The sequence below is a fragment of the Centropristis striata genome, chromosome 10 (assembly GCF_030273125.1).
Source record: "Centropristis striata isolate RG_2023a ecotype Rhode Island chromosome 10, C.striata_1.0, whole genome shotgun sequence".
Taxonomy (NCBI): Eukaryota; Metazoa; Chordata; class Actinopteri; order Perciformes; family Serranidae; genus Centropristis; species Centropristis striata.
The window spans coordinates 25,373,627-25,400,165 of record NC_081526.1 but is presented as its reverse complement, the minus strand read 5'-3'; the positions used below and the strand labels follow the sequence as shown (position 1 = coordinate 25,400,165).

At 38.5% G+C, this 26,539-nt stretch overlaps 1 protein-coding gene across 1 annotated transcript; it reads left to right on the top strand.

Moving 5' to 3' along the window:
• On the top strand, positions 1 to 24,797 carry crfb2 (cytokine receptor family member b2). Its single transcript, XM_059342311.1, has 14 exons — positions 1 to 84; positions 1,011 to 1,166; positions 4,370 to 4,499; positions 5,054 to 5,220; positions 7,008 to 7,156; positions 7,718 to 7,877; positions 8,885 to 8,994; positions 10,607 to 11,343; positions 13,125 to 13,358; positions 14,083 to 14,258; positions 15,385 to 15,536; positions 18,876 to 19,038; positions 19,867 to 19,981; positions 23,550 to 24,797. Exons 2-14 carry the CDS (start codon positions 1,118 to 1,120, stop codon positions 23,593 to 23,595), a joined length of 2,388 nt encoding a protein of 795 aa, XP_059198294.1. The 5' UTR covers positions 1 to 84; positions 1,011 to 1,117; the 3' UTR covers positions 23,596 to 24,797.
• Positions 24,798 to 26,539: the final 1,742 nt, after the last annotated feature.

Below are 26,539 nucleotides of genomic sequence, written 5' to 3'. Positions count from 1 at the left end.
CAGAGGCAGTGGGTTCCCATCCAGCGTGTGTTGATCTTTCACCGCTATAATGTCTGCTGGACGTGGAGAGACTTCTCAGCACAGGTAGCGGTAATGTTGACACACCGCTGCCTCTTACTAACACTTTGGAGCTTTTGACCTCTTGAAAAGGCTTTGGAGGCTTGATAATTACTTTGTATGCTGACAAAAGCAATGCTAGTCCGTTAGCTAGCTCTCACTGATACGTTTCCGGCGAATGGGCGTCTTAAGAAGAAGTCGAATGAGTAGAGTAACGTTACATAGTTTTATCTTTCTTCACAAGTCCGGGATAGTTTGAAATGTTTCTTGTAGTAAAAATAACGACGAACTGGGTGTGTTAAGCTAACAACTTCGGACCCAGACAGTGGAGGTATTTTGCAGCCCACTTCAAGATATAGAATAACATGGTTCAGTAAATACTAACTACTACGTAATAAACACAGCTATATATTATTAAATTATATATAACATCTAGCATCTATCATTTAAGTAATAGATATTAAATGTAAAGATGAAATAACATCTAAATGGATATATTTGGAAATTACTACTATTAATTTACTATTAAAAATATAGAATAATATGTTAGTAAGGTATTTAGCTACTACGTAATGAATATAGCTAGAGTGTATAAAATGTATAAAATGTAAAGAATGTATAAAAGATCCTGATTTTGAAGCTTTGCTATCTTTTATATTCTTGGTTTTATTTTAGTTTTCCTTTTGTTTTGTTTCTTTTTGCTTCACTATTCCCATTGTTAACTCTTTAAGTTTGTCTTAATTTAAGTTGTATGTACTATATATTATATGTCGGACCCAAGGAAGAATAGCTGCAGTTGTTGTTTATTATGGTTGTTGAAATTTAAGATTAAGATCAAATCGTGACTAGGTATATCGACAATCACATTAACTGTCCGATATGGCGTCAGTGTAAAATAACTCAGTGATGTTTTATACCCACTTAAAGGGATAACTTCACATTTGTTTTGGCAGATTGTGTTAATATGGAAAGTGAAACGTGGAAACCACCTCAAAGTCCAGACAGCTGTGATGACGACTGAAGGGGCTGATGGCAGTGGAGCAGAGATGGTTTGGGAGTCATGACTGCTTTCATTTGGATGCTTGCATTGCTGCCTCAGGTGCTGCCAGGTGAGTCCAGTCAATCAGTCCTTTCTGGTTATGTGTCATTACCCCACAGCTACACACAGAGAAACCTCAAGACAACCAGTTTTGTGTGTCTGACAGGTTTAATTTAAATATTTTCTATTTCAAGATCAAGATGACAGTTAAATGCATTATTAAATATTCAAAAAATGTTACAAATCATTCTGAAAGTAGATTTAGGATAAGAATCAGTTGACATGTAAACAACTTGAGTGACAGCAAAAGCAATGCCACATTATTTGTCACTCACTAAAAAGTTTACATGGTCATCTTTGAAAATATGTTTTTTTCCTGAAAGCTTTTATGAAGAATTGGCCTCCCTACTGCTGTATGATGCTTCCAAAAGTTAATAATTAAAACAAAGTCATTATTGGGGATGAAAAGTCATTTGATTTTGATCCCCAAAAAATGTGGATTATTCCTTGTCAAAATGTGGTGCCTTAATTACCCATAATGCAACTCAACCACCAATGGCACATTTCAGAATTTGAGTATGTCATGCTGTCATCTGCAGAAGTATTCTTGAAAACCTCTACACAGAGTTTGATGTGTAAAATCTGAAAAGAAAGCATTTGCTTGGTGCATTGTGAAGTACCTAGTGTTTTAAATGGCTAAACATGCATCAAAAGCATTACTACTACCTATCATTGGTTTATCTAAAAAGTTTATAAACAATACAATTATAATTATTTGATGCTAAATGAAAACAACAGGAATACTACCATAGATAACTGCTGTGTTGTTACATGTCAGAATCAAAATAATAAAAAAAAATCAAAGGGTAGACAAGCAGTAGTAACGTTAGCCAGCATCAACGCTTTTTGACTACTCATACGTTTACACAAGACATTTGTAACCACATAAACTTAACAACAACAGCAAGTAAGCGTGAGCAAGTGTCTTTGATGGTATTCTACTGCCAACGAACTGATAAAAGCAGCATCACGCAACAGCTGCCTACTTCAATACAAATGTCCCATTTCTTCTTAAAATACTGCCGGTTCTGTGTTGGTATTTCAAATAAGGAGGAGCATCAATTGACAAGCTTTAAATGATGTGCATCTACTCTTTCAGTGGGTTGGGGTTTGCCTTAGGGCTGTACATTTATTGGAAACTTTATTAGAATCACAGTATGGTGTGGAGTACCCAAATAACAGGCTGCGCAGTATTTATGAAAATGTCAAATATTTAAATTTAACATAATATTTTAACATATTTTTCTGTAAAAATTCAGTAAAAATGTGAATAAAAATGCAAACATGATCATTCTCTCCAATATCTTGGATAATTGTGCTGCTCATCTTAGATAAAAGATAAACTCACATGACAGCTGTCAAATATCTAATGGTTGTGCCGAGGGGCAAACACTTGAAAACCAAGTATGACAGAGGTGCATATCAAATAAAAAGTACTATATGTATATAGACACATGGAAAACTGTGTTGATACCCCTCCTTTAATAAAGGAAAACCTAACAATGGTCACTGAAAAGTAATAATAAATAATACTTTAATGAACATTGTTTTTGAATTGTGGTTCAACAGAATAATAATAATAATAATAATAATAATAATAAATAATGCCATCAAGTGATTTGTGTAACTCTAGATGAGACTTCTGCAGAGGTGGACAGCCCCCTCGTCTTGAGCAAACTGCTCAGGTTTGAAGAGTGTTTCGGCTCTTTCCACAAACATTCAGTAGGATTTAGATCAGGCTCATAGAAGAACACTAGTCCAGTGTGTTTTGGGTCATCATCCTGTTGGAGGACCCATGATTTAGCCTTGATAGTCTTGACATTTCATTGTACTGTGCACTGATTTAAGAGACCCTGTGCCAGACACAGCGAAGCAACCCCAGAACATCACAGAGCCTCCTCCATGTTTCATAGTAGCTACAGTCTTCTTTCTTTGAATGCTTCATTTCTGCGTCTGTGAACACACAGCCGATGTGACTTGCCAAAAAGCTCCATTTTTGTCTCACCTTTACAAAAAACATTCTCCCAGAGGCATTGTGGCTTGGCAATATGCATTTTGGCAAATTCCAGTCTGGCAAAATTCAGCCTTATGCCTTCAGACTTAATGGAAGACGACCCAGGAGGTCTCCTGGGTCGTCTTCCATTAAGTCCACTCTTGCTAATTCAGGGACGGATGGTACAGTCCGACACCTTGGAGTTCATCGTGAATCTTTCTGGAAGTTGTCTTTGGCTCTTTGGTTACTAATTGTATCATCCTTCAGTTTAATTCGTTTGTAATTTTCCTCTTGCGTCCAGGGAGGTGGGAGCTGTATTTGCAGCTGTAGTCACAAGAGCATCAAGCTGCTTGGAGATGCTCTTCTAGTATTTACCTTTAACATACTTGATCTCCTCTGCTTTCTGTGCTATAAAATAATCACAGACAGCTTAAAATAACCACAGACTGTATAAAATAACCATAGACTGTATATAATAACCATAGACTGTATAAAAATAACCATAGACAGTTTAAAATGACCACAGACTGTATAAAATTACCATAGACAGTTTAAAATAACCACAGACTGTATAAAAATAACCATAGACAGTTTAAAATGACCACAGACTGTATATAATAACCATAGACTGTATATAATAACCATAGAATGTATAAAATAACCACAGACTGTATAAAATTACCATAGACAGTTTAAAATAACCACAGACTGTATAAAAATAACCATAGACAGTTTAAAATGACCACAGACTGTATATAATAACCACAGACTGTATAAAATAAGACAACAGACTGTATAAAATTTCTGTGCTCCATGTTCACTGTGGTGCAAACCAAGACACCAAACAGCAGAGTGACTACTTTCCCTTTAAATAGGCAGAGTGACTGACTGACACCTATGATGCTGATCACAGACACGCTTTAGTTTAACATGCAACTGCTCAAATTATTTTTCCATCTTTTCTTGTCTTTCTATCTAATTTGTTCCCATTTGGTTTAAAATTAAACTGTTGAATCACAATTCCAAAGCAATGTCTGATTTTCATTAGATAATGTTCAGTAAATTATTATTCATTATTACTTTTGTCACTTTTAAGTTATTTCAGTGATCGTTGTGGGGTTTTCTTCCTTTATGAAAGGGTAACAACAAATTCGGCCATGTGTGTACATGTCCATTATTTTGTGTATATATCATTTATGTCATGTGTGTTGGTATTCCAGCTATGAGTGAACTCCCCCCGCCCACCAATCTGAACGTGGACTCAAGACATTTCAGTCATGTGCTGACATGGGAGCCTGGAGCAGGGACACCCACAGGAGTCTACTACAATGTCACCATTTGCACAGACACGTGAGTTTCATCTGTGTTTTTTTTTATACTTATATTGTGGGTATACCAACAGTGTCAAGTTAATCTCTGTGGAATAATCAGAAAATTGCGGAATCTTTGATGCAGGCACTCTTCGGTTTGGTTACAACAAAAACTAACCATAGATGTTTTTCAGGGTTTATACAAAGACACACACCCAAAGATGTTTGGATTCTGTTAAATTGTCGGTCACAGAGAAATGTATGAAGTTGAAGTATTCAGTCTATTTATCCATCTAATGCTCCAAGCAGGTGAGAACAAATGTATAATGCACGAACCACTGATCATACAAACAATATTAAGTGGATTTGCACAAAATAGTTTTCTTTTTAAAGTAAAGCTACAGCTGATTCTACGCTTGTGCTTATTATGCTGCTTACTGTTAATTTACAGTAAAATACTGTGTTGTAAGTGTCGACAATTACTCTCGGAATGAAGTTACCAAAAGTTTACTTCAGTCAAAGTGAATACAAGACTTTGTTGGCTCTTTTGACACAGTAAAGTTAGCTGCTTTTCTCCTCTTTCTGCCACTGAAGGGGGACATCGTGGATACCAGTGTCGGGCTGCCAGCACGTCCAGCGTCCTCTGGTTTGCAATTTGACAGAGGCCCTCTACGACAAAGAACAGGTCTACTTTATCCAGATTAAAGCGGCAACACAGAACTCACGGCCATCCTACAAAAGATTTCAACCAATCAGAGACAGTAAGTACTGACAGACCCCAGACTTTCTTTGGGTCCCCCCATCATAGTCTCAGAAAATCTTGACATCCCCCCAGTTCAAAAATCCCATCTGCACCCCTGACTCTGGGGTGGCATTATTCTGTTGGTTAGTTCAGTTCAAAAAAAGCAAAGTTTGTGGAAAAGCTGGCCTTCATACAGGGAATCCGTGGGATCTTCCATTAATTTGAATTTAAGGCCTTAAAATGTCTAAAAATCTCTTCGTCTTAAAAACTTAACATTACTTTTATTTAATAAAAATGCATAAACTTCAGTCTCGCTTTTAAATGTTTCGGTTTTTGAGGATGCTATCACATAACTACAAAACGAAACTCAGTACCTGTGCAGCCTGGTTATCCAGCACAACCAGCTAGTCTGCTGTGAACACCGCGGTGTGTTACAGACTAGCATAGCGGCGGAGAAAACCTAAGGAAAGCCCACAGCAAAGCCGAATGACGTAAGAATGGGTAAGATGGGTATGTGCAAGTTCAACGAATTGTGGCTGTGGATAAATTCATATGCTTTGCAAATAAATCCAGGCCTTCGATTTTTCTTAATGTCATTTGTACTTTTATGCCAGTATGGATGTAGAATGTATCTTAAATTGTATTCATAATGATTTTAAATTTGACTTGTTGAAACCTGCAGAGACCCTGTTTATTACATCAATATAGCGCAATCTCTGTGTAATAGTGTCACCTGTTTATGGTGTCTGCGTTCATGAGTAGACAAGTGGTACTTGCAAATTGTATTAAAGTCTTATTGTAAATGTTTATAGTAAATGGACTGCATATATGTATAGCACTTTTATCCAAAGCACTTTACACTACAGACTGCACTCATTCACCTGTTCACACTCACTTTGGGGGCGGTTGTGGCTCAATTGGTAGATCGGTCACCTACTGATCGGAAGGTTGGTGGTTTTGATCCCTGATACTTGGACAACATACTAGGGTTGTCACGATACTAAAATTTTCAACTCGATACCGATACTCAGGAAAATATTCGATACTCGATACCATTTTCGATACCACAAGGATAAAAACAAAGACCCCAAAATTTAACAGAAATATTTTTATTAACAAGAAAAATGCAGCATGTAAAAATTTACAGAACCACAGGTTAAATATTTATAATAAAAAACAGTTGTGCAAAAAGAAACTGGAACTATGATAACAAGCTTCAGGTCTGAGGTAGTGCAAAAAATAAATGCAATAAACAATAACAATTACAACAATATTTTGAGGTTGTATGCTGTGCACAATATTAGGCAAGCTTGATTTAAAAAAATAACAATAACTTAAGTGTTCATTCTTTGGCTAGGTATCGATACTTTTGAAAATGAGTATCGTATCCGGATACGTTTTAGTATCGATACGTTTTTGAGTATCGATACTTTTGACAACCCGAATATACTGAATCCCAAAAATATATGCAGTCCATTTACCATTTTACCATTCACACTCAAACTGGTGGCAGAGGCTACCCTAAACAGTGCCACCTGCAACCATTGGGAATTCATTCAAATAACGATTAACGCAGCATCGGGATCAATTTGGGGTTCAGTATCTTGCTCAAGGATACTTCGACATGTAGGCTGTCATGGTCAGGGATCGAACCATCAACCTTCTGATCAATGGGTGACCCCTCTACCAACTGAGCCACAGCCGCCCACTATAGTGGTTATCTTCCCTCATTTTCAATAAACTATTAGTAATATCATTATGTAAGTTTATGTTACTACAGTATCTATTTTTCCCTGTGTCATCCAGCTCACCTGGACCTGCCGCTGCTCAATGTGACTTCCTGTGGAAAAGATTTGTGTGTTGCCCTCCAGCCTCCAGTGGAGCACCTTAGGGAGATCTATGATTCTCTGAATTATAAACTCAGGATTACGAGCAACAACGCAGACAGATCTCAGGTACTGCACATACAGCACAATGTGAGAGTTTTCTGCATACATTGTTTTATCTTCAGGTGCCATCATGGTCTAACAAGTTTAGTGTGTTCAAGTTGTTACGGTTGAGAAGATGGAACACATCCTTGACTGTTAGGGCCTATCAGTCACCAAGGGCATATCTCATGAAAAATCACCAATATTAATAAATTAACCACCAAATCTTCTATATTAGATGCTTTGATACTCAACTTCAGCTCTCAGCTGTGAAGTTATGTTGGCATTTAGGTATGCTATAACAAACATTTAATGAAATAAGGTAGTGTATTTTTAAATTTCACCTAATAAAATCTGTATGCCTTCATTCTGCCTAGTGTTCACTCGTCAAAGGAAATGTGACAGAATAGCATCAGTAATTTCATTTAAGTTTAATTTGGACGGTTTGAAAATTTAATGAATGCTGCACCCATAGAGCACCTCTTTCATAATGTACAAGAGTCGTCTCTAACATAGTTTTTTGTGGTTTAATCAGGTAATGTTGTGTTGTCTGAGTGTTGACATCTGTCTGTGTCTCTCTGTGTGCAGTTCTTTAAGGAAACAAAGTCTTTGAAGGGAGAAATTTTCAAGGATGTGGCCTCTGGCAGACAGTACTGTGTCTCAGTCTGCTTCTCAGACAGCAAGGTGCCCAGGAAGTCCAACTACAGCCAGCCTGCATGTGCTTACACCTCTGTCCACCACACAGCAGGTACATGACTCCAAGAACCCCGTCATTGTTAAAGCCTTGTACACCCACACAGGTTTTTTGGCCCTAACCATGGCCGTAATACTCTGTCGAATGAGGCTTAAGGCCTTAAAATGTCTAAAAATCTCTTAAATACAATTTTGAAAGGTCTCAAAAACGTAACATTACTTTTATTTAATAAAAATACATAAACTTCAGTCTCTCTTTTAAATGTTTCGATTTTTGAGGATGCTATCACATAACTACAAAACGAAACTAAGTACCTTTGCAGCCTGGTTATCCAGCACAACCAGCTAGTCTGCTGTGAGCGCCGCGGTGTGTTACAGGCTAGCATATCAGTGTCTTACAGACTAGCATAGCGAAGGAGAAAACCTAAGGAAAGTCCACAGCAAAGCCGAATGACTTGTGTACTTTATGCCAGTATGGATGTAAAATGTGTCTTAAATTGTATTCATAATGATTTTAAATTTGACTTGTTGAAACCTGCAGAGACCCTGTTTGTTACATCAATATAGCGCAATCTCTGTGTAATAGTGTCACCTGTTTATGGTATCCGCGTTCATGAGTAGACAAGTGGTACTTGCAAATTGTATTAAAGTCTTATTGTAAATGTTTATAGCAAATGGACTGCACTTATATATAGCACTGTTATCCAAAGCACTTTACACTACAGACTGCACTCATTCACCTGTTCACATTCACTTTGGGGGCGGTTGTGGCTCAATTGATAGAGTGGTCACCTACTGATCAGAAGGTTGGTGGTCTGATCCCTGATACTTGGACAATGTACTGAATCCCAAAAATATATGCAGTCCATTTACCATTTTTACCATTCACATTCAAACTGGTGGCAGAGGCTACCCTAAACGGTGCCACCTGCCACCATTGGGAATTCATTCACACACCATGGCCATAATACTCTGTCGAATGAGGCTTTGAAATGAACAGTAAACTCCAGGGTTTACAGTATTTACTTGTGTGTAATAATTTCTCTCTGTTTCTCTCTGCAGACCTCTGGATCTCAGCAGTGTTGTGCATTTTGGTGATTTCTTTAGTTCTGGCCCTGCTGGTCTATATTGGTTTCATCCGTCTGATGACGAGGCCACTGCCATCAGTCCTGGTAAGTTGTGTGTGTGGGTGGTTGTGTTGGTGGTATCATTTAAAACTATGTTATAAGGCAGTTATGAACCTAGAAAAACAGAAGTTTGACATTTTCCAAAGTGAGATCATTATTCAGTTGGTAGTCACTTCTGAAACCTTTGGCTCATATCAGTCATTGGCATCATTTTATTACAGCATGTTGGGATGTAAGAACTGTTATGGATGTGGGCGTCGGGTACTGTTAACCTTTAATCATTTGTGCTGTTTGTTTCATGCAAGGGGGATGTGAACATGCTTTCTTGTAAATTAAGAATACCTCAAGTCAGCCAGAGCGAGAGCGAGATATAGAGGGGGTTTTCCCTCCCCTTGTATGTGGCCAATCAATTGAATGTTAAAAAGGGGACATGAGAGTATTGGTTGCTCACCAAAAGTTTATTTTCCAGAACACTCTAGCACCATGCTCTTTGTGGAAACTCACTCCTTTTAACATAATTCAGCAAATTTCCACTGGAGGTACATGTTGCTTATTAGCACAGAAGAAATACAGCTTCATTTGTGTTAATATTAGAACACACACATTATGAACAACTATCAATGTTTTTAATGAAAAGTTTGATGACAGCTAAGCATCTATTTTGTCTCTATTTTATATCTACAAGTAAGAATTTTACAATAGATTATGCTGTGTGACACTTTCAAAATATTCATACAGTAGTGTTCAAAATAATAGCAGTCCAATGTGACTAACCAGATTATTCCAGGTTTTTAGTATTTTTTTATTGCTACATGGTAAACAAGGTACCAGTAGGTGCAGTAGATTCTCAGAAAACCAACAAGACCCAGCATTCATGATATGCAGCTCTTAAGGCTGTGCAATTGGGCAATTAGTTGAAAGGGGTGTGTTCAAAAATATAGCAATAGCAATAAAAATAGCAATAAAATATATACTAAAAACCTGGATTAATCTGGTTAGTCACATTGGACTGCTATTATTTTGAACACTTGTTTTACAATATGGAAACTTTAAGCTGAAAGTATAAGTGGATTTGTTGATTAGTTGACAGAAAATTAATTGGCAACTCCAGCATTTGGATATTCAATTAATGGTTTAAGCCAAAATACCAAACTTTTTTTGGTTCCAGCTCCACAAATGTGAAGATTTGCTGCATTTGTTTGTCCTATAGAATAGTGAATATATTTTGGCTGAACAAAGCATTTATGACAGGATGTTTGGCTCTTCAAACCTGGGTTTGGTGTTTTTCCAAATGACATTTTATACAATGAATGACCAATGGTGGTGATGAAAATATAAATTAAGAAAATAATCAGCAGATGGAAAATAATGGTTAGTTGCAGCCTTTTAGTTTCCATAAATTCCAGTAAAAAAATAATGAATGTATGACAGCTTATCAGATAAAGGTAAATTGAATGAAGGACTGAAATAATCAAAAGATTTCAGTTGTATGGCAACAGCAGAGAGAAGGTCCCCATCTGTTAAATATCTGCTATTAAAACAAGGTGCTTGATCAAACTGTTTTAACAACTATTGTTTTGCTTTCTCTCTCTCTCTCTCTCTCTCTCTCTCTCTCTCTCTCTCTCTCTCTCTCTCTCTATCTCTCTGTGTGTCTCAGACATCCATCCATCACAACGAAGAGGTTCTGGTCGTTCCATACTGCAGAACGCCCTTGTCTTCTGTTTTGAATCTTAAACCAACACTGCCCTCTTCAGTTGAAAAGAGGAGTAGCCAAATATCAGATGAGAGCGACAGAGAGAGCTTAACGGAGACCACCGGGGGGTGCAGAGGTGGAGGTTATAACTTGCGAGGTGGCACTAACCCCCTCTCTTCCTCCTCTTCATCTTCATCCTCTTTGTCAGTTCCTCCATCTGCTGAGCCTGAACTGCCACCAGACTTTTCCTCAGAGCAGACATCAGTCTTCTGCCATCCCCAGCGTGAACCCTTGATTTTAACAGAGACACAGTCCAATGCTGGATTGAACCTACACACAGATTCTGCACTGATATCAGAACAGGGCTCTGGTAGCTGTCCGGCAGACACTGACCCTCTGATTGCAGGAGGAAACCAGCCAAATGGGAAGGAGAGGAAAATGGTGGTAGAGGGGGACAGCCAGGATGTGAACCTCCTTACATTAATCTTCGGCAGGCAGGGGCATGGGCATGGGGAGGAAGAGAAAGAGATGGATAAAACACATTTTGACATGGCTGAGGTAGAGCCCGAGTCTTCCTCTGTTTCAGTTGTGAATGACATTCTGCCCTCACAAAGTAGGGACAATAAGGAATTTGCCATAGAAACTCTGTCCTGCTCTGTCGATGAAGAGGAGGAGGAAGAGCACTCTGGATATATGGGGCGGTAAAACCAGTGTTACAAAGACACACAGTGAAGCTTATGAGGCAGCGCTGGTCTAAATATATTTCTATCATGAGACGTTGAACACTGATATTCTGATAAGCAGCTCTCAGTACAGTTTGAGGTGATTATTCATGTTCAAAAAAGGTGAGAACAATGGGCCTCATGCAAGAACCATCGACACAAAAAAACTTGACCTTTCATGGCAAGGCCCACATGGCCATGTGTCCATGCTTACATGAGATACTAGAACATGGTACATTTTTTGGGAACATTCAACACCAACAAAATGTAGCAAAATGTTTATTTTAATGGGAATGGTGGTGCTCTGAACACCTTGTAGTGTTACACAAGTGCAGGAAAAGTGGAGGGTGGCCTGTATGCTTCAGTGACAGTGCCGTGACCTGGTAAATAAATTTACACAAGATGTCTTCAACAACATTGTAAATTGTTGGGTGTATACAAGTTGCTGCTGATTGGGTATCACCTCTTATATCCTTTTTTTCGACCAACACAAACCTAGTTCTTTTGCTGGGCTGGAACTGGTTTGCAGTTGGTTCAACATGAGAAAGAGTGTACCCTGCCTCTCACCCAGTGTCAGCTGGGATTGACTCCATCCCTCAAGACCCAAGTTAGGATAAGCAGTTAAGGATAATGAATAAAAATATACATTTCATGGTTTAATTAATTTATATACATCATACATTACTATTACATTTAGGAGTCATCAGCTGTGTACCTGACAATCATGCTTGAACTGTGACTGAGAAATATGAATGAATGTTACAAAGTTTCTACTGTATATTGTTAAAAACATGTCATACTGTTTTAATTTGCCATATTTTTTTTTAACTTGTCATGTTCAATGTTCATTTACCATTGCACTTATTTAAAGCTTCACATTGTATCAGTCTAGTAAGATATCACATGTATTATTGCAAGTTACCGTCTACAGTCAACTTTATTTCAACAGTTTAATCAAACAAATTCCATATATGTAACATTTTTGTATTTTTATACTCTAATAGTGTATAATCTTGCCAAGCAAACAAACCATGTTCAGCCAAAAATTTGTACATTTTACAGCTAATAAACTTTTACTTTAGATGGCGTTGTTGTGTGTCCTGTTGTTTCTGTTATGCAGTAGAAGTAGACATTGTTCAAGCTTATTTTTTACAGAAAGTTAGTGTGTGCACCAGCTGTTCACACAGCTAAAGACATAACTTAAAGTGCAAAAAGCATAGGGAGGGACTTCTGAGGAAATGGAAACTGAGCCCTGCACTCGCTGTTTGTTTCCCAACCCCCACACACACACACACACACAGCTACCTCCCGTCCCTCTCTATATGTTGTGTGCTCTTAACCAAAAGTGAGTCTTATCTTGTGTTAGACGTTTTCCTGCGAGCCATAACACAGTCCATGGAGGGATGATGGGGTTGTGGATGCTTCTTTTTCTGCAGTTCCATTTTGGTAATGCTCCCTGGATTGAAGGTGGGATTAAGGGAGTGTGGTGAATATGTGAGAGGAATGCATACAGGTGGTCATGTCTTGACAACTAGTGTTGTGAAGGGACCTTGTGTTTTTGTGTTAACACATTTGAACAGAGATATGAGCCGAGGTGTGTGTGTGTGTGTGTGTGTGTATAGATTTTTCTATGGATACTGGCAGGAGTAAGTGAGTTGAAATTTGTAATTTCTCTCAACTCAGACAGATAATTTGATTCAAAGCTGCGTGAAGGAAATGTTTCTGTAATTTGTACAGACTGTAGTTTTAGAAATGTTTAGTGATTCAGAGTTATCAAATAATGACAAAGACCAAACAATTTTGTTGAAAAATCTGCTAATTTCACCATCACTGAGTTTATATTGTATTGTGTCCTCCATTGCAGTGGGGTGTGTTTCCCTCCATGCACCTTCCAATGTCTCCATTTTCTCCTTCAACATGGAACATTTGCTCAGTTTCGTGCCGGGCCCCAAGACCTCCGACACCCACTTCACTGTTCAGATCCTCAGCCTCAGGTATTCAGTCGATGGGCACCAGAAGGCTTACACAACACCTCATATGTTTTATTTCTGTTTCTGAGGCATTTATTAAACCACTTTCCCTTTTACATGGTTGAGGAGTAGATAGTTTCTCTCCCTACCTCTGCATTAAGCTTCACCTGCTGTCGTAAAAGTCATCTTTAACCCTGTGGAGTCCATGAAAGCACCGGCACATTACTTCTTTATGACATGAAGACATAAAAATGAAGCAACATTGAGTCTTGCCATCAGCTTCCCTCTAAAGTTCTGGCTAGAAACTCCATACCAGATTTTTTTGATGATATTCGGCCAAGTAAAACCGGAGATAATGTCAAATATATTTACTATAAAATATAGAACTAGGGATTATCCTCATTTTACCTCTTATATGTTATATTTGCAACCTGTTTTCATATTTGCATATGTACATTTCAGTGTGTAAAACATTATTTTCAAGATCAGATTTTGTTTTTATTTGTTTCTCTTGGGTTCAAAATTTTGATCAAGTACGTCAAAGTTAAAAATTAATTATCAGGACATATAGGTGAGGTAACGCTGAAAAAACTGATACCAACATGGCATGGTGAAGATTTTTTAACAGATTTTTTAACGGACATAATAGCCCAAGATTTCAGAGGGTGAAGGATGACACATATTTGTTATCAGGGGTTTTGGATTATAATCACTCTTTTTCTCACTCCCTCTGTTTTTCCTTTTGGAGGAAGAACATTTGGCGACCAGTGGTTGCTTGTTTGGAACTGAAAGCCGGACAGACGTGTAACTTGACCCAAGCATTTAAGGACCCGTTTGACCACTACAGAGCCCGCGTCCAGGCCGTCAGCCCCACCCAGACATCCAACTGGACCCAGTCAGGGTTGTTCCAGCCTCTGTCAGACAGTGAGACATGCACTTATATGTGGAAGATAAGATCAGACTTTATTTATAGCAGGAGTTTAGATATAAAACAAAATAAAGACTAAAAACGACATATACATACATAATATACATAAATTATATGCACTTTATAGACATAAAATACTAACATGGCTGCTAATATTATTAATTAAAAAATGTATATAATTTTTTTCCTGAGAATATTTTGTATTTCACAGATATTGCAAATTGGAGAGAAATTGTTAGGGGTATGAAAACAGATATATAATATAGAAAAATATACAAAGGATATTTATATAAGGTATGCTGTACAGCAAATGTATAAAAGTGTGCTATTTAGTATGTTGATAAGTATCATAATATTACAATATAATAATAGGATTTTAACAGTTACACATATTTCTACATGCAAACCAAGTCCAAGGGACAACGGCAGGTATATAAACGTGAACTATGCTGTAATAATAATATAATATAATATAATATAATATATTGACTTATAAGGACAAGTGCCAAATACTTTATAATTGCTGGTCACTCACTAACATACTTTTGCAAGTATCATAGTGTATTATAATTCTCAAAGTTGTAGTACATTATAACTATATAATAATGCATTATATCACTGTTATAATGCATTATAAAATGTGGTCATTGGGTACTATAAGTGAAGCATTTATATTCCTGAGGTAAAGGTTGATATAATACATGACAAACTGTCTGTGTTGTTTTTCCATGAAAGCAAACAGTTTTATTCATGAAATTAGTTACAAAGTGATTCGAAAATATAGTGAATACATTGACAAGGGTAGAAATAATAATTTTAACCTACAAATCTCCAACTTTACCTCTAGATACTCAGCCAGCTGAGGAAGGATCATTTTATTTCGTCTCTAATCAGCACAAACAGTTTCTTTGCTTGCTTTGATTGCTTTTAACTAATTATTAAGCAGATTATAGTGTATTATGTTTCTGATAATAGCCATGGGTGTTATCTTCTATTTGAACTAATGTTGGAAGTGAGTGGAACTGTCCAACATCTCAATGGTGGACATCTTTGCTTCAGTCTTTAAAGTTCTGATTTGTCCTGGAATGGATCAACTTAAAGTGGGTTCATGTGTTTCTGCAGCGGTGTTGGGGCCTCCTGATGTGTCTGTGTCCGGCTGTGGGAACTGTCTGCTCCTGCAGCTCAGAGCTCCTACAACCAGAAGGCTCCAGCTGCTGAAGGACTATTACAGAGGACTTTTCCTCCATGTGCAAAGGACCAGGGATGGTGTGCAAGTAAGTGTCATGCACGCCTAAAGCTGTATCAATCATTATTTTAGATCCATAAACAATGTACAAAGTGTTGAGGAATTGTTATTTGAAACAAATACCCTCTGCTGGTCATGCTGTATCATAAGGACACTCACACAGCACAGAGCCATTGCCAATCTTATTAGGAACACCTGTGATTTTCCTACAATAACAAGTCAAAATGTCTGCTGTTAAAGAGGACTGTTGTAACCATAGCAACCATACTTGATGCAGCATTACTGGATAAATCTCACTATAATTGGATCTAATTGGGAGTTAAACTGAATCCAAACACGTTTTTGCAGATTATAATGCTTTGAACACAGCCGTAAACCTGTTGTAGTGCAACCGTTTGTACAAACCAAGGTTATTATAGTTAACGAAAACTAACGAAATAATGAAAACTAGATTTGAAAGACATTTTTCGTTAACTGAAATAAAAATAAAAACAAGGGTTTTTAAAAAAACAAAACAATAACTAACTGAAACTGTATTGTGTGGTTACAAACTAACTAAAATTATAGTGAAAATGTCTTCCGTTTTCGTCTTTGTCAACTTTTTTCATACATCATCCAGTGTTTCTATTAGAAAGGGTTCTCTTAGTGAACATGCAGGAACCTATGGCAGGAACACATGGTAAATATGTTTACTGAGACTGTGATGTCTACACTCCAACCAAAACTCAAAACACCTGGAACTGTAAGAGTTAATAACCTTATTGGGGCTGAGATGGATAAACCAAAGGAAATAAAGGCAAAATTTATATTATTTATATGACCTCTTTGAATCTCGCACCCAACACATAGACCATTTAAAAAAAAAACTAACACTAAAACCAATGAAAACTAAACTAAAACTAACTGAATTTGAAAACAAAAATTCACAACGAAATTAAAACTAAGACTAATAAAACAATCCAAAACTATTGTAACCTTGGTATAAACAGCACCACACAATGGATTACCATCAAAGCTTATAACTTTTTATTTATTTTCAAAAAACTTGAGTGTTGAAGGAGTTCAGGGAGGCGATGGAGAAAGATTTTTGTTTGCTCACCTGACCTAGGCATATTGTCGGACGGTAGAAAGAACGCTAAACTTCTAAACTTCTAAACTTCTAAATCCAACTGATGCACCCTCTGTGGAGGAGGCAGAGTCTGAAGGACTCATCGATATCCCTGCAGGAGTTGCAGAGGTAGTTAAAAAGCTTCCTGGCTGCAGGAAGCTTTGGGTTGGATGAGATGTGTTCATCTCAGGGGGAATTGTCAAGTCTGCACCTCCAACAGTGGAGTGTCCTCTCTGGGTGGGTGAGTTACTACGGCAAGCGAAGGCGTTCAAGTATCAGGGTCTTGTTCATGAGTGAGGCTAGAATGGAGCGTGAGATGGACGGTGGTTTGCTGTGGCGTCAGCAGTGATGTGGATATTTAACCGGACCGGAAATATTTCTCCAACTCCAAGTTTGTAGAGGTCTTGTTTTTAATAAACCCTACTGTTTCCTCTGTCACTGAGAGGATGTGGCCTCCCCTCCCCCATCGTGTTTTCGCATGTGGTTGATGTACTCATTGTTTATCATGTATCTACTCAAAGACACCTTGTTCCTGAAACTATACGGTCTTTGCAACAGAAAATGTCAGTTTCTCAACCTGCTGTTTCCCAGCTTGTGGAGCTTCTGTCATGTCTCAAAGCTGTGGGTTTGGCAAATCCCCAAAATAGAAACTAAAGGGTTCAGGCTACAATAATCAATAAAAGATGTTGGTGGAGATGTTACTGGAGTTCTATGATGCAGTGAATATGTAGTTGAAGCTTAGGAGTGTTGTCTAAGTTTTTTCAATAGTTTTCTAATTTTATTTTTACAGACACATCAAACTGATTTTATTTTTATGTGAAATGTATTATTTAAACAACCTCCATGACAAAAATGCCACATCGGCTTAAACACTGCCATGTTTGATTTCCATTGATCATTATTATAATTAACAGTTCCACAGCTTTTATGCATAGCTCTGATCTGTGGTGTTTCTGCAAAAAAAAAAAAAAAAAAAAAAAAATTAGTGGGCAAAGACTCACAAAACCACAGTTCTACAATTTGGCATCATGTGCCATTTTACTTTTCCCACACAGTTAAAAATAGGAGATAATCTGATTGAGCACCTCTTCTCCACAGCCTGCAGAAAGTCTCAATGATTTCCAATCCCATCCAATGTAAATTTGTTTCACACTGAAGAAACAGATACAAATAACCCCTAAACACACTCTAAATCCCCCTAAATCAGGGGTCTCAAACTCAAATTACCTGGGGGCTGCTGGAGGCAGTATCAAAATAACCAAAAAAAGACACAGAATGACCAAAAAATATACAGAATTACCAAAAAAGACACAAAATTATTTTAAAAAAGGGACCTTCCACACACAACATGGTAAAGTGCCTAGAGGTTAGGAATCGGGCTGGTAACTGGAGAGTTGCCGGTTCGAATCCCAGTACTGACAGGTCAAGGACTTAAGTACCGAAGTGCCCTTGAGCAAGGCACCTAACCCCCCTGCACAGCTCCCCAGGCGCAGTAATGTGCTGCCAACTGATCCTTGCATGGTGTGTTCACTTGTGTGTATAATAGGATGGGTTAAATGCAGAGGTTGAATTTCCCCATTGTGGGATTAATAAAAGTAATTAATCTATATAATAATATCAAGGTGAGGGCCACAAAATATCGTCACAAGGGCCGCAATTGGCCAGTATAGCTCGGGCGTCTGGCTGTAGCCGTGTTTCCATTAAAGAAATGAAAAGAAAAGAAATGTCGAAGAAGAAAATTAAAGAAAATTCAAACAATATGATCTGCATGAAACACGTTACTTCCTGTTGCCAGTGGGGCAGGCTATGATTGTTGATGTGTTCAGGTATGAACCTCATCACCTCAAAATAGCTTCCTGTTCATGGCAGGTACTCAACATTCACTACCATGCCACTTTCAGTGGTTTCAGAGGTTCAGTGACCCAGCTTGCCTGACACAGGAAGTTACATGAATCACCTTTACTACGTTAACTGAGACTTCTTTTGTATTACACGGAACAGATTGTTGCAGAACAGTGACAACTACAAAAAAAATAGGAAGGACAAACAGAATGTGTCTGGCCACTTTCTGTTATCTTTTTTTTTGTTTAAACAGCAAAGGATATACATTATACATTGACATGTTGATGACAAATAGTGACATGCAAGAGCCAGAGTAGTAAAAAGAATTCACAGCTGTACCATAGCTTAGGTCAATTAAAGTCATGAATTCTCCTTTTTTATTCTATTTATCACCTTCTCTGCCCTGTTGTTTTGCAGTTCACACTGAGTCTGCCGTACAAAGAGGAGAATGTGATCACGTACCTGCAAACAGGTGTGGAGTACTGTGTGACTGTCTCTGTGACGGTACTCTTCAACAGCAACACCGTCTCCAGTCAACCTTACTGTGCCTTCACCAGCCCTCCTCCCTCCAGAAGCTCATGTACGTGTTGTTTTGCTGTAATATAAGAAAACAGACGGACAATGCTCATCAAATCCTCTCGCTTTCTCTCTGTCTGTTATGGGGACCATCTGTCCACTAGCTTTGCTCAACTAAAGACCTTTTCATACCAAAATGTGATGCCAGTTTAAGAAGTTAGGCTTATGTCTCAATAACCAAAGCAACTGATCACGGCTACCACAATAAAATTAATTTCCTCAGTTTGTTGTAATGAATAGACGTTCAGGTTTTAACAACATATTTTCAGGTCATAAAGAAATATATGTTTTTATTATTCCATCCATCAATCCGTCCATCAGCTTATCTGAGGCCGGGTCGCGGGGGCAGCAGGATAAGCAAGGCATTCCTTTCAACACTCCCTCCGGATGTCTGAGCTTCTCTAAGTATTACTCCTCTACTCCTCTATGTCTAAGGCTGAGTTCATTTTTTTTCTAAATAAAGAGGCGTCCAACTGGTGGCCCTTAGGATCAAAGGGAATTTTTTGGGTTATTGGGAGGTTGGAACAATGGAGCGTCTGAGAAATTACATTGCACCAGGAAGAAGCCAGAGTACCGGAGAGAACCCACGCGAACCAGCGGTCCTCTTGGCGAGAGTTAGAAAGAGTGCTAACCACTACCCCGCCGTGTAACCCCACCAGAATAAAAAAGATTATATTAGTGCATTATATTGTTTCCATGCATGTAATTTGCTAAATTTACTATAAAGCCATGCAAATTAAATGCCAACTGAATTTCAAGTATTTCCACAAGTAATAATATTTCTGTATATTCCAAACAACCTGATTTATATTGCTGTCCTCCTCTTTCACAGTGCTCTTCAGCCTGCTGGGTGCCCTGTGTGCACTGGGCTTTCTTGTCATTGGACTGGTTGTCTACAGTGGTGAACTGAGCATTAAATTACTGAGAAGTCTACCCAGAACCAGCAGGTATAAATGTTTACCGTCTTAGTTTTGCATGTTAGTATGCCAACATTTGCAAATCACCATTAACATTAACCATTACAGCGGAAAATAACAGGATTAGTTTCGCAAGTATTGCAAAAATAAAGTATTGGATAAATTGACATTCTGACTTAATGATGATACTATAGGAAAGGTCATTACAATTAATTCGATGGGAAATGTGAATATGTTGAGCTTATTTCGTGGTAGTTCATGGATGTTAAAAGATTTCAAAGTGGTGGAACAACCACTCAACAGACAGACATTGCCATCCCTAAAGCCATGAAGCTAACGTGACTAGTAAAAATGTAAAAGACTAGTTTTTTTGCTTTTACTGTTTGCCTAGCCTAAAATTATGTCTTGTCCTAAAATCATGTATTTTTCTTCTTGTCAACAAATCCCATGGAAAGATCAAAACCATCAGTGAATATATCCTACTATATATATGTATATATATTATATAGGCATGGTATTCCACTGTGTTGCACAGACTTGTCTTTTAAAAACACTTCAATAAGCCTGTTCCCTCTCTAGTGGACCAACATGGTGGCTTTATGGCACCTCTGTGTTTATGTCTGTGTTTGGTGTCATGTCACTTGTACTTTTGCTTTCTTTCTTTCTCTCCCTGTGTCTGGATGCCAGAATCCGTGACTTGATTGCCCCAATGACCATCAAATACACATTTTAGCTGACTATGTTTTGTTTGTATTGTGTGTCTCATTCTTTTGTTTCACATGGTTTCCTATGTACTTTCCCCTAGCCCAATCCCTTTCTGTCAGAAAGTCTCTCTCACAGACATTGAGTTAGTTACTCTTGTTTGTCTCTGCTAATATAATTGTAAACCCTCTGTCTACTTCTGGGAACTTACTTGTACGCCATCTTTTCTCTACATTAATGCTCAAAGTCTGTTACCTTAACTGGATTTGCTGAAAACAGGTGGTGATCAATCTGTTCTGTTAACCCAGGTCCTAACAAACAGGCAGCCAGATTGAGGGAGAGGGTGTGATTGTAATAGGCTAATACATAATATGATGTAACAAGAGACATATGTTAAAGGTTAGGAGAAAAAAAAACACCTTAAAATGAACTTTGAAATATGTCATTTGGGTTGAAGGCAAATACCCACACTAATGAAGCTGTCTCAACCTGGCCAACATGTCACTGAAAAATGGCTTTGTGTCAACTACAACAAAGTGGCGTGCCATGCTGTGTAATTGTACCGTACACGCTTAATTTCTTCTAAAACTGTATTTTTTGTATGCAGTTAAATGTCACACTGATTAATAATATAGTGAACTATTAGTTTATGCCATCTGATTTTGCAGGAGGCTTATTTTAGAGCCAGCATTGGTAAATGTCCAGAGAACACCACCAACATATTAAGTAGTTCAGAAATTAAAAAAACGACAACGGTGGGCTATACTTGCTGAGATTTTCTTCTTCACCAACTGAATGCATGTAGATTCTTATGGCACTGTGATGCAAACATAGACTGTATATAAATAATGGACGTAGTGACAGTGACGTCACCTGTTGGTTGGTGGACTGCCCGTTTGAGGCATCGAGCTCAGTGTTACACTCGTCACCATCTTTCTTTTCGTATGTCGCCATCTTGTTTTTGGAAACTGGGGAGAAGACTTTGTTTGGAGTGTGGAGGAGCAAGAGGTGGATCTGACTGACAACCGAGGACACTGCACTACACATCTCTCTACACCTCAACCTGACTGAGAAGCCGCTGCTAATTCATGTTAGCATTAACTGGAGCATTAACTGGGATGTTAGTTTTTGGCTAGCAAAAAACAAAAACAAAATATACGTAACTTACCTCAGAAAAATGAACAGCGACTCCTTGGAGTGTCTGTTGGTCCAACCTGAACATGCTGAACAAGACATCTTTCATGAACAAAATTAGCAGATAAGTGAAAATACAGTGAAAGGGTCAAAGTTATGAGACCAAACCGGCTGTATTGACACATTGCCGTGGATACGCATTGTTCTGCTTCTCTCCTGATGATAGCTCGCCTTGTTAGTGACCTGTCAATCAAAGGTAGCCACGCCCCAAATCATACGATTCTTTATCTTCTATTTTCTTCTAAATGGGGCCAATATTTACACTTTTAACATCAAATTTTCTTGAAGAAGATTTTTTACTAGTGATTGAGACCATAGTGTTGCCGTAAAAAATTCTGAGGTAATAAATCAAGTGAGAAGTTTTCTCATTTTGTATTGAAATGATTGGACGTAAATCCTTCTGCAGCAGACGTCAGCGCCCCCTGCTGGAATATTTGGTAGAATGCAGCTTAAGGCACTTCCTGGTTTGCCTCGCTGCTCTGAGCCGGAGGTTGCCGCCTGGATGCATACAGTAAGCGATACTGTAACTGGATGGTTTCATTCGGTGGCATTAGTTTATGACTGTTCAACAAGTTTTCATTAATAACATTTTCCCTCAGCTTGGAATCTGTAGCGATCATAGATTGACTATTGACTACAGAGTGATGCTGTTTTCAAAACAGCTGATCAGTGAATGGCACTTGGGAGCCAATTTCAAGCCAAAACAGCAGCACAAGTTACCTCTGGCTCTAGAGCCAACATACCACGCTAACTGACTCGTTTTGCTCTGTGGTATAGCCCTCTGGTTTATGACTGCTAGCCCAGACGTTGTTTTGGTCTCAGTAAAATGACTTTAACCCTCGTCTCTAATGAGGTGGTTCCAGTGTTTTTACAATTGACCATAAATGACAGATGATAGAGCTGTTTCATGTGTACATTTTATTTTACCACTGTATCCCAAGACAGTTAGAACTTTTGGCCCTACAAATTAAGTTTACAAATGCCCCACTTAGAATAACTGGTTGCTTAAGAGACTGTCCTGCTGCTAGACATACTCGAGATACAAATGTGCATTAATCTGCAGCTGAAAATAGTTGCTATCAGGTGCACCTTCTCCTCCTGTTTAAGTTAGGCTTGCTAAAAGCTACAGTGGCCAGCTGTTTTAGGAAATTAGCAAACCATTCTCTAAAATAATGCTATTTATTCGTGAGACTTTATCTGTGGCTTTGAGCCCTTAGTCCACTGGTTCCTACTGAAGGTGTAAATCTAAAAATTAAAAAGAAAAAAAAAAAAGTAAGTCGATAGACGAACACATGGTTGTTGGTTAAGGTCTTTTAAAGACTAAGAAAAATATAAAATTTATTTTACTCTTTGAACACATAGCTTTATATTGAACTGCCTTACTAGCATTCCTGTTTTTTGTTAATTCTCAAAGGATAAATATATAAAAGTATTCTGTGTCATGTCACGTGTTAAGATGGAGATTTCCAAGATGAATATTCATCAGTTATTTTGTATATACAAATAAACAGCGTACCCCTGTCCAGTCAAAGAGATAACTTCCATAGGCACATATGAAAGGTTCTACCTGTGTTAATGAATTGTGTTATCTGGTTTAATAATTGCAGTTATCAAAGGTATTTATATAAACACTCATGAGTCTTTCAGTGGAGTTTTGTCAGCAGCATGTGAATGTGACTGACTCTGTGTCTCTAACCTTCAGTGCCAGAATCATGGACATGAACCCACTGAACTCATGTCAGATGTAAGCTGTGGGGCAACATAAAAGAGGCTCTGCTGTCTACCTTCTGACTGCACATAGACCTGTTCAACCACTGAAGAGCAGCTCTCAGTGGGGAAAAGACTGTGGACTGGCAGTGAAGTCAAATGTTTAAAGTGGAAGTGTTAATAGGAATTGGGGTCACGACGTGAGTGGAGGGAAAATTTTATGGTCTACTATCAGAGTGAGAAGTTTTAGTAAATTGCTATAATCCTGTTTTTATGTTTGTAATTCTAAGTTCCTCTCACTCTTGTAATATTTGTTTGAGATACTGTCTGTTATAGAAATGTTATGAGCCAGATTGGATCAAATGAAGAGTTGCATAAGTTGTAAATCAACTTCAGAAAACACCAAACTGACTTACTGATGCATGAAACTCAAACTTATCAACCAAATCATATAGAAATAGGCATAAAAAGCAGCACACCCCATGAGTTTAAGTTGTATTACTGTATACACTTAGATATTTCTAGAATTAAAAGTAAAGAAGCATCCATCCTGTTGTTCTCCTTCTGTGACTCTTCACTTACTTACCTTTTACTGAAAAAGCAGACATCAAAAACCTCAGGTAAATAATGGATGGAATACCGAGCCTGAAGCTATCAATGCAGCTATCAGGTTGAACTCAAGACCATGTTATCATGTTACTAAGACTCAGCTCAGCTTATCATCAAAATCAAAGCAAATATTTGGAGAGAGAAAGAACAAACCTCTAAGGTGTACAGGCTGATACTTTGTCTAAATCACAGAACAAATATAGACTGTTCTGAGTCCTCATTGCTCAGACTGTTTGTGTATGAATTTAACTATAATGTTTAATAGTGTTGTGAGACTACATGCGTTTTTCCATAAGCAGCCAATCATGTAAATAAGAGGCTGCCACTTTACTATTAGGTGCAGCTACAGGTTGTATCATAATGCTGCCATGGTTAAATCATTTGGACTGATTTATTATTCACGCAGTAAATAAGCATTTGTATTTCATATATCTTCTTTCATATACATATTGAATGATTCAATGTGAATCCATTGTTGTATTAAAAATGTGAAAAAATGCCTGGCCAGTCTCTTTCTTTCAGTGTCAGGACTGCCCACATGTATCCATACGCATGTCGTATCCCTGCTGCCTCATCACCCAGAGAGTCTGGCTGCAGACCTCCACCGTCAGGCCTGTTCCTCTGCAGACCTCCACCGTCAGGCCTGTTCCTCTGCAGACCTTCACCGTCAGGCCTGTTCCTCTGCAGATCTCCACCGTCAGGCCTGTTCCTCTGCAGACCTCCACCGTCAGGCCTGTTCGTCTGGAGATCTCCACCGTCAGGCCTGTTCCTCTGCAGAACTCCACCGTCAGGCCTGTTCCTCTGCATATCTCCACCGTCAGGCCTGTTCCTCTGCAGACCTCCACCGTCAGGCCTGTTCGTCTGCAGACCTCCACCGTCAGGCCTGTTCGTCTGCAGACCTCCACCGTCAGGCCTGTTCCTCTGCAGACCTCCACCGTCAGGCCTGTTCCTCTGCAGACCTCCACCGTCAGGCCTGTTCCTCTGCATATCTCCACTGTCAGGCCTGTTCCTCTGCAGACCTCTACAGTCAGGCCTGTTCCTCTGGAGACCTCCACCGTCAGGCCTGTTCCTCTACAGACCTCCACCATCAGACCTGTTCCTCTGCAGACCTCCACCGTCAGGCCTGTTCCTCTGCAGACCTCCACCGTCAGGCTCAGAAATGCACGCAAACATTTTCAAAGTTAAATCTGCTAGATACTTTCGGTGTAACTTGACTTTCAATTATTTCAGTTGACCTTTTAATATCATTTTAAACTCATTTTAATATACACTAACTCCTGTCTGTAATTCTAACTCAGCTGTGTGTAATCAAAGACAATTATTCAGTGCTACATGAAAAAAACACAAACTAAAAGCATATTGGTACAATAATAGTACTATATTTTTTTCAATGTGTCCAATTTTCATTTGACAACCTGACAATTTAAAAAGATGTGGAAATATCCTCTGTGGTCCATTTCTTCGCAGAACTTCCACGTCTCCAATATCATGAAAAAAAAAACTTGAATGGCTCTGAGATCGTTTCCCTTTCATGACCATCGAAGCCTTCACTTGTAGCTTTCCAAACGGCTCTACAGCCTCAGCAAGCTATTCTCCCGATCTGCAGCACATCTGGCAACTCTGCCTGTACCCATTCTGCTGCCTTTTTGCAGTCGGGTATAATTATGTGCTCCAGACTGCTCCATGAGAGAGGAGGGGAAAGAAGTTATGATACTACAAAATATAGCAGAATTACACACCAATGAACGCAGCATCAGGAGCCACTTGGGGTTCAGTATCTTGCCCAAGGATACTTCAACACCAACCATTCGATCAGTGGGCGACCACTCTACCAACAGAGCCACATCCGCCCCATGAAAGCAGTTAATGGTGAATAAAGACAATTTCTGTTGCATTAAAATTTTTCTGATGTTCTTGTCAATGAAATCTTGTCACCTTCTGTTGTCTCCGAGTGTCACAGAGAAGTGACTTGTCACTGTCTTGTGTCCACAGCAACCTTGGCCCCTCCACCTCCCAAAAACGCTTACTTTTCAACATCTTAATATTGATATAGAAAAAATGGTTGATTTTGTGGCTGTTATTGATAGGATTTTAAAATAAATTAAAACACACACACACACACACACACACACACACGCACACACACACACACACCCACAGCCGAGTGTCTTTAGTTAGACCTTCCGTTCCTAAATGACCAAATTGTTTAAATAAACTTTCATGAACTGAAAACACTGTTAAAGGGTCGAAGTTCAGAGATGAAAGCTCTTGATGGCGGCTCACCATGTTAGCCACCTGTCAATCAAAGGTAGCCACGCCCCAAATCACAAGCTTTATCATTTTCTTCTAAATGGGACAAATATTTACACTATTAAC

Bases quoted from the DNA above. Each gene is read 5' to 3' on its own strand.
- crfb2 (XM_059342311.1), top strand. From the start codon at position 1,118: ATGACTGCTTTCATTTGGATGCTTGCATTGCTGCCTCAGGTGCTGCCA. The intron at 5,221-7,007 runs GTAAGTACTGAC...TGTGTCATCCAG, and splicing joins ATTTCAACCAATCAGAGACA to CTCACCTGGACCTGCCGCTG. The intron at 7,157-7,717 runs GTACTGCACATA...CTCTGTGTGCAG, and splicing joins ACAACGCAGACAGATCTCAG to TTCTTTAAGGAAACAAAGTC.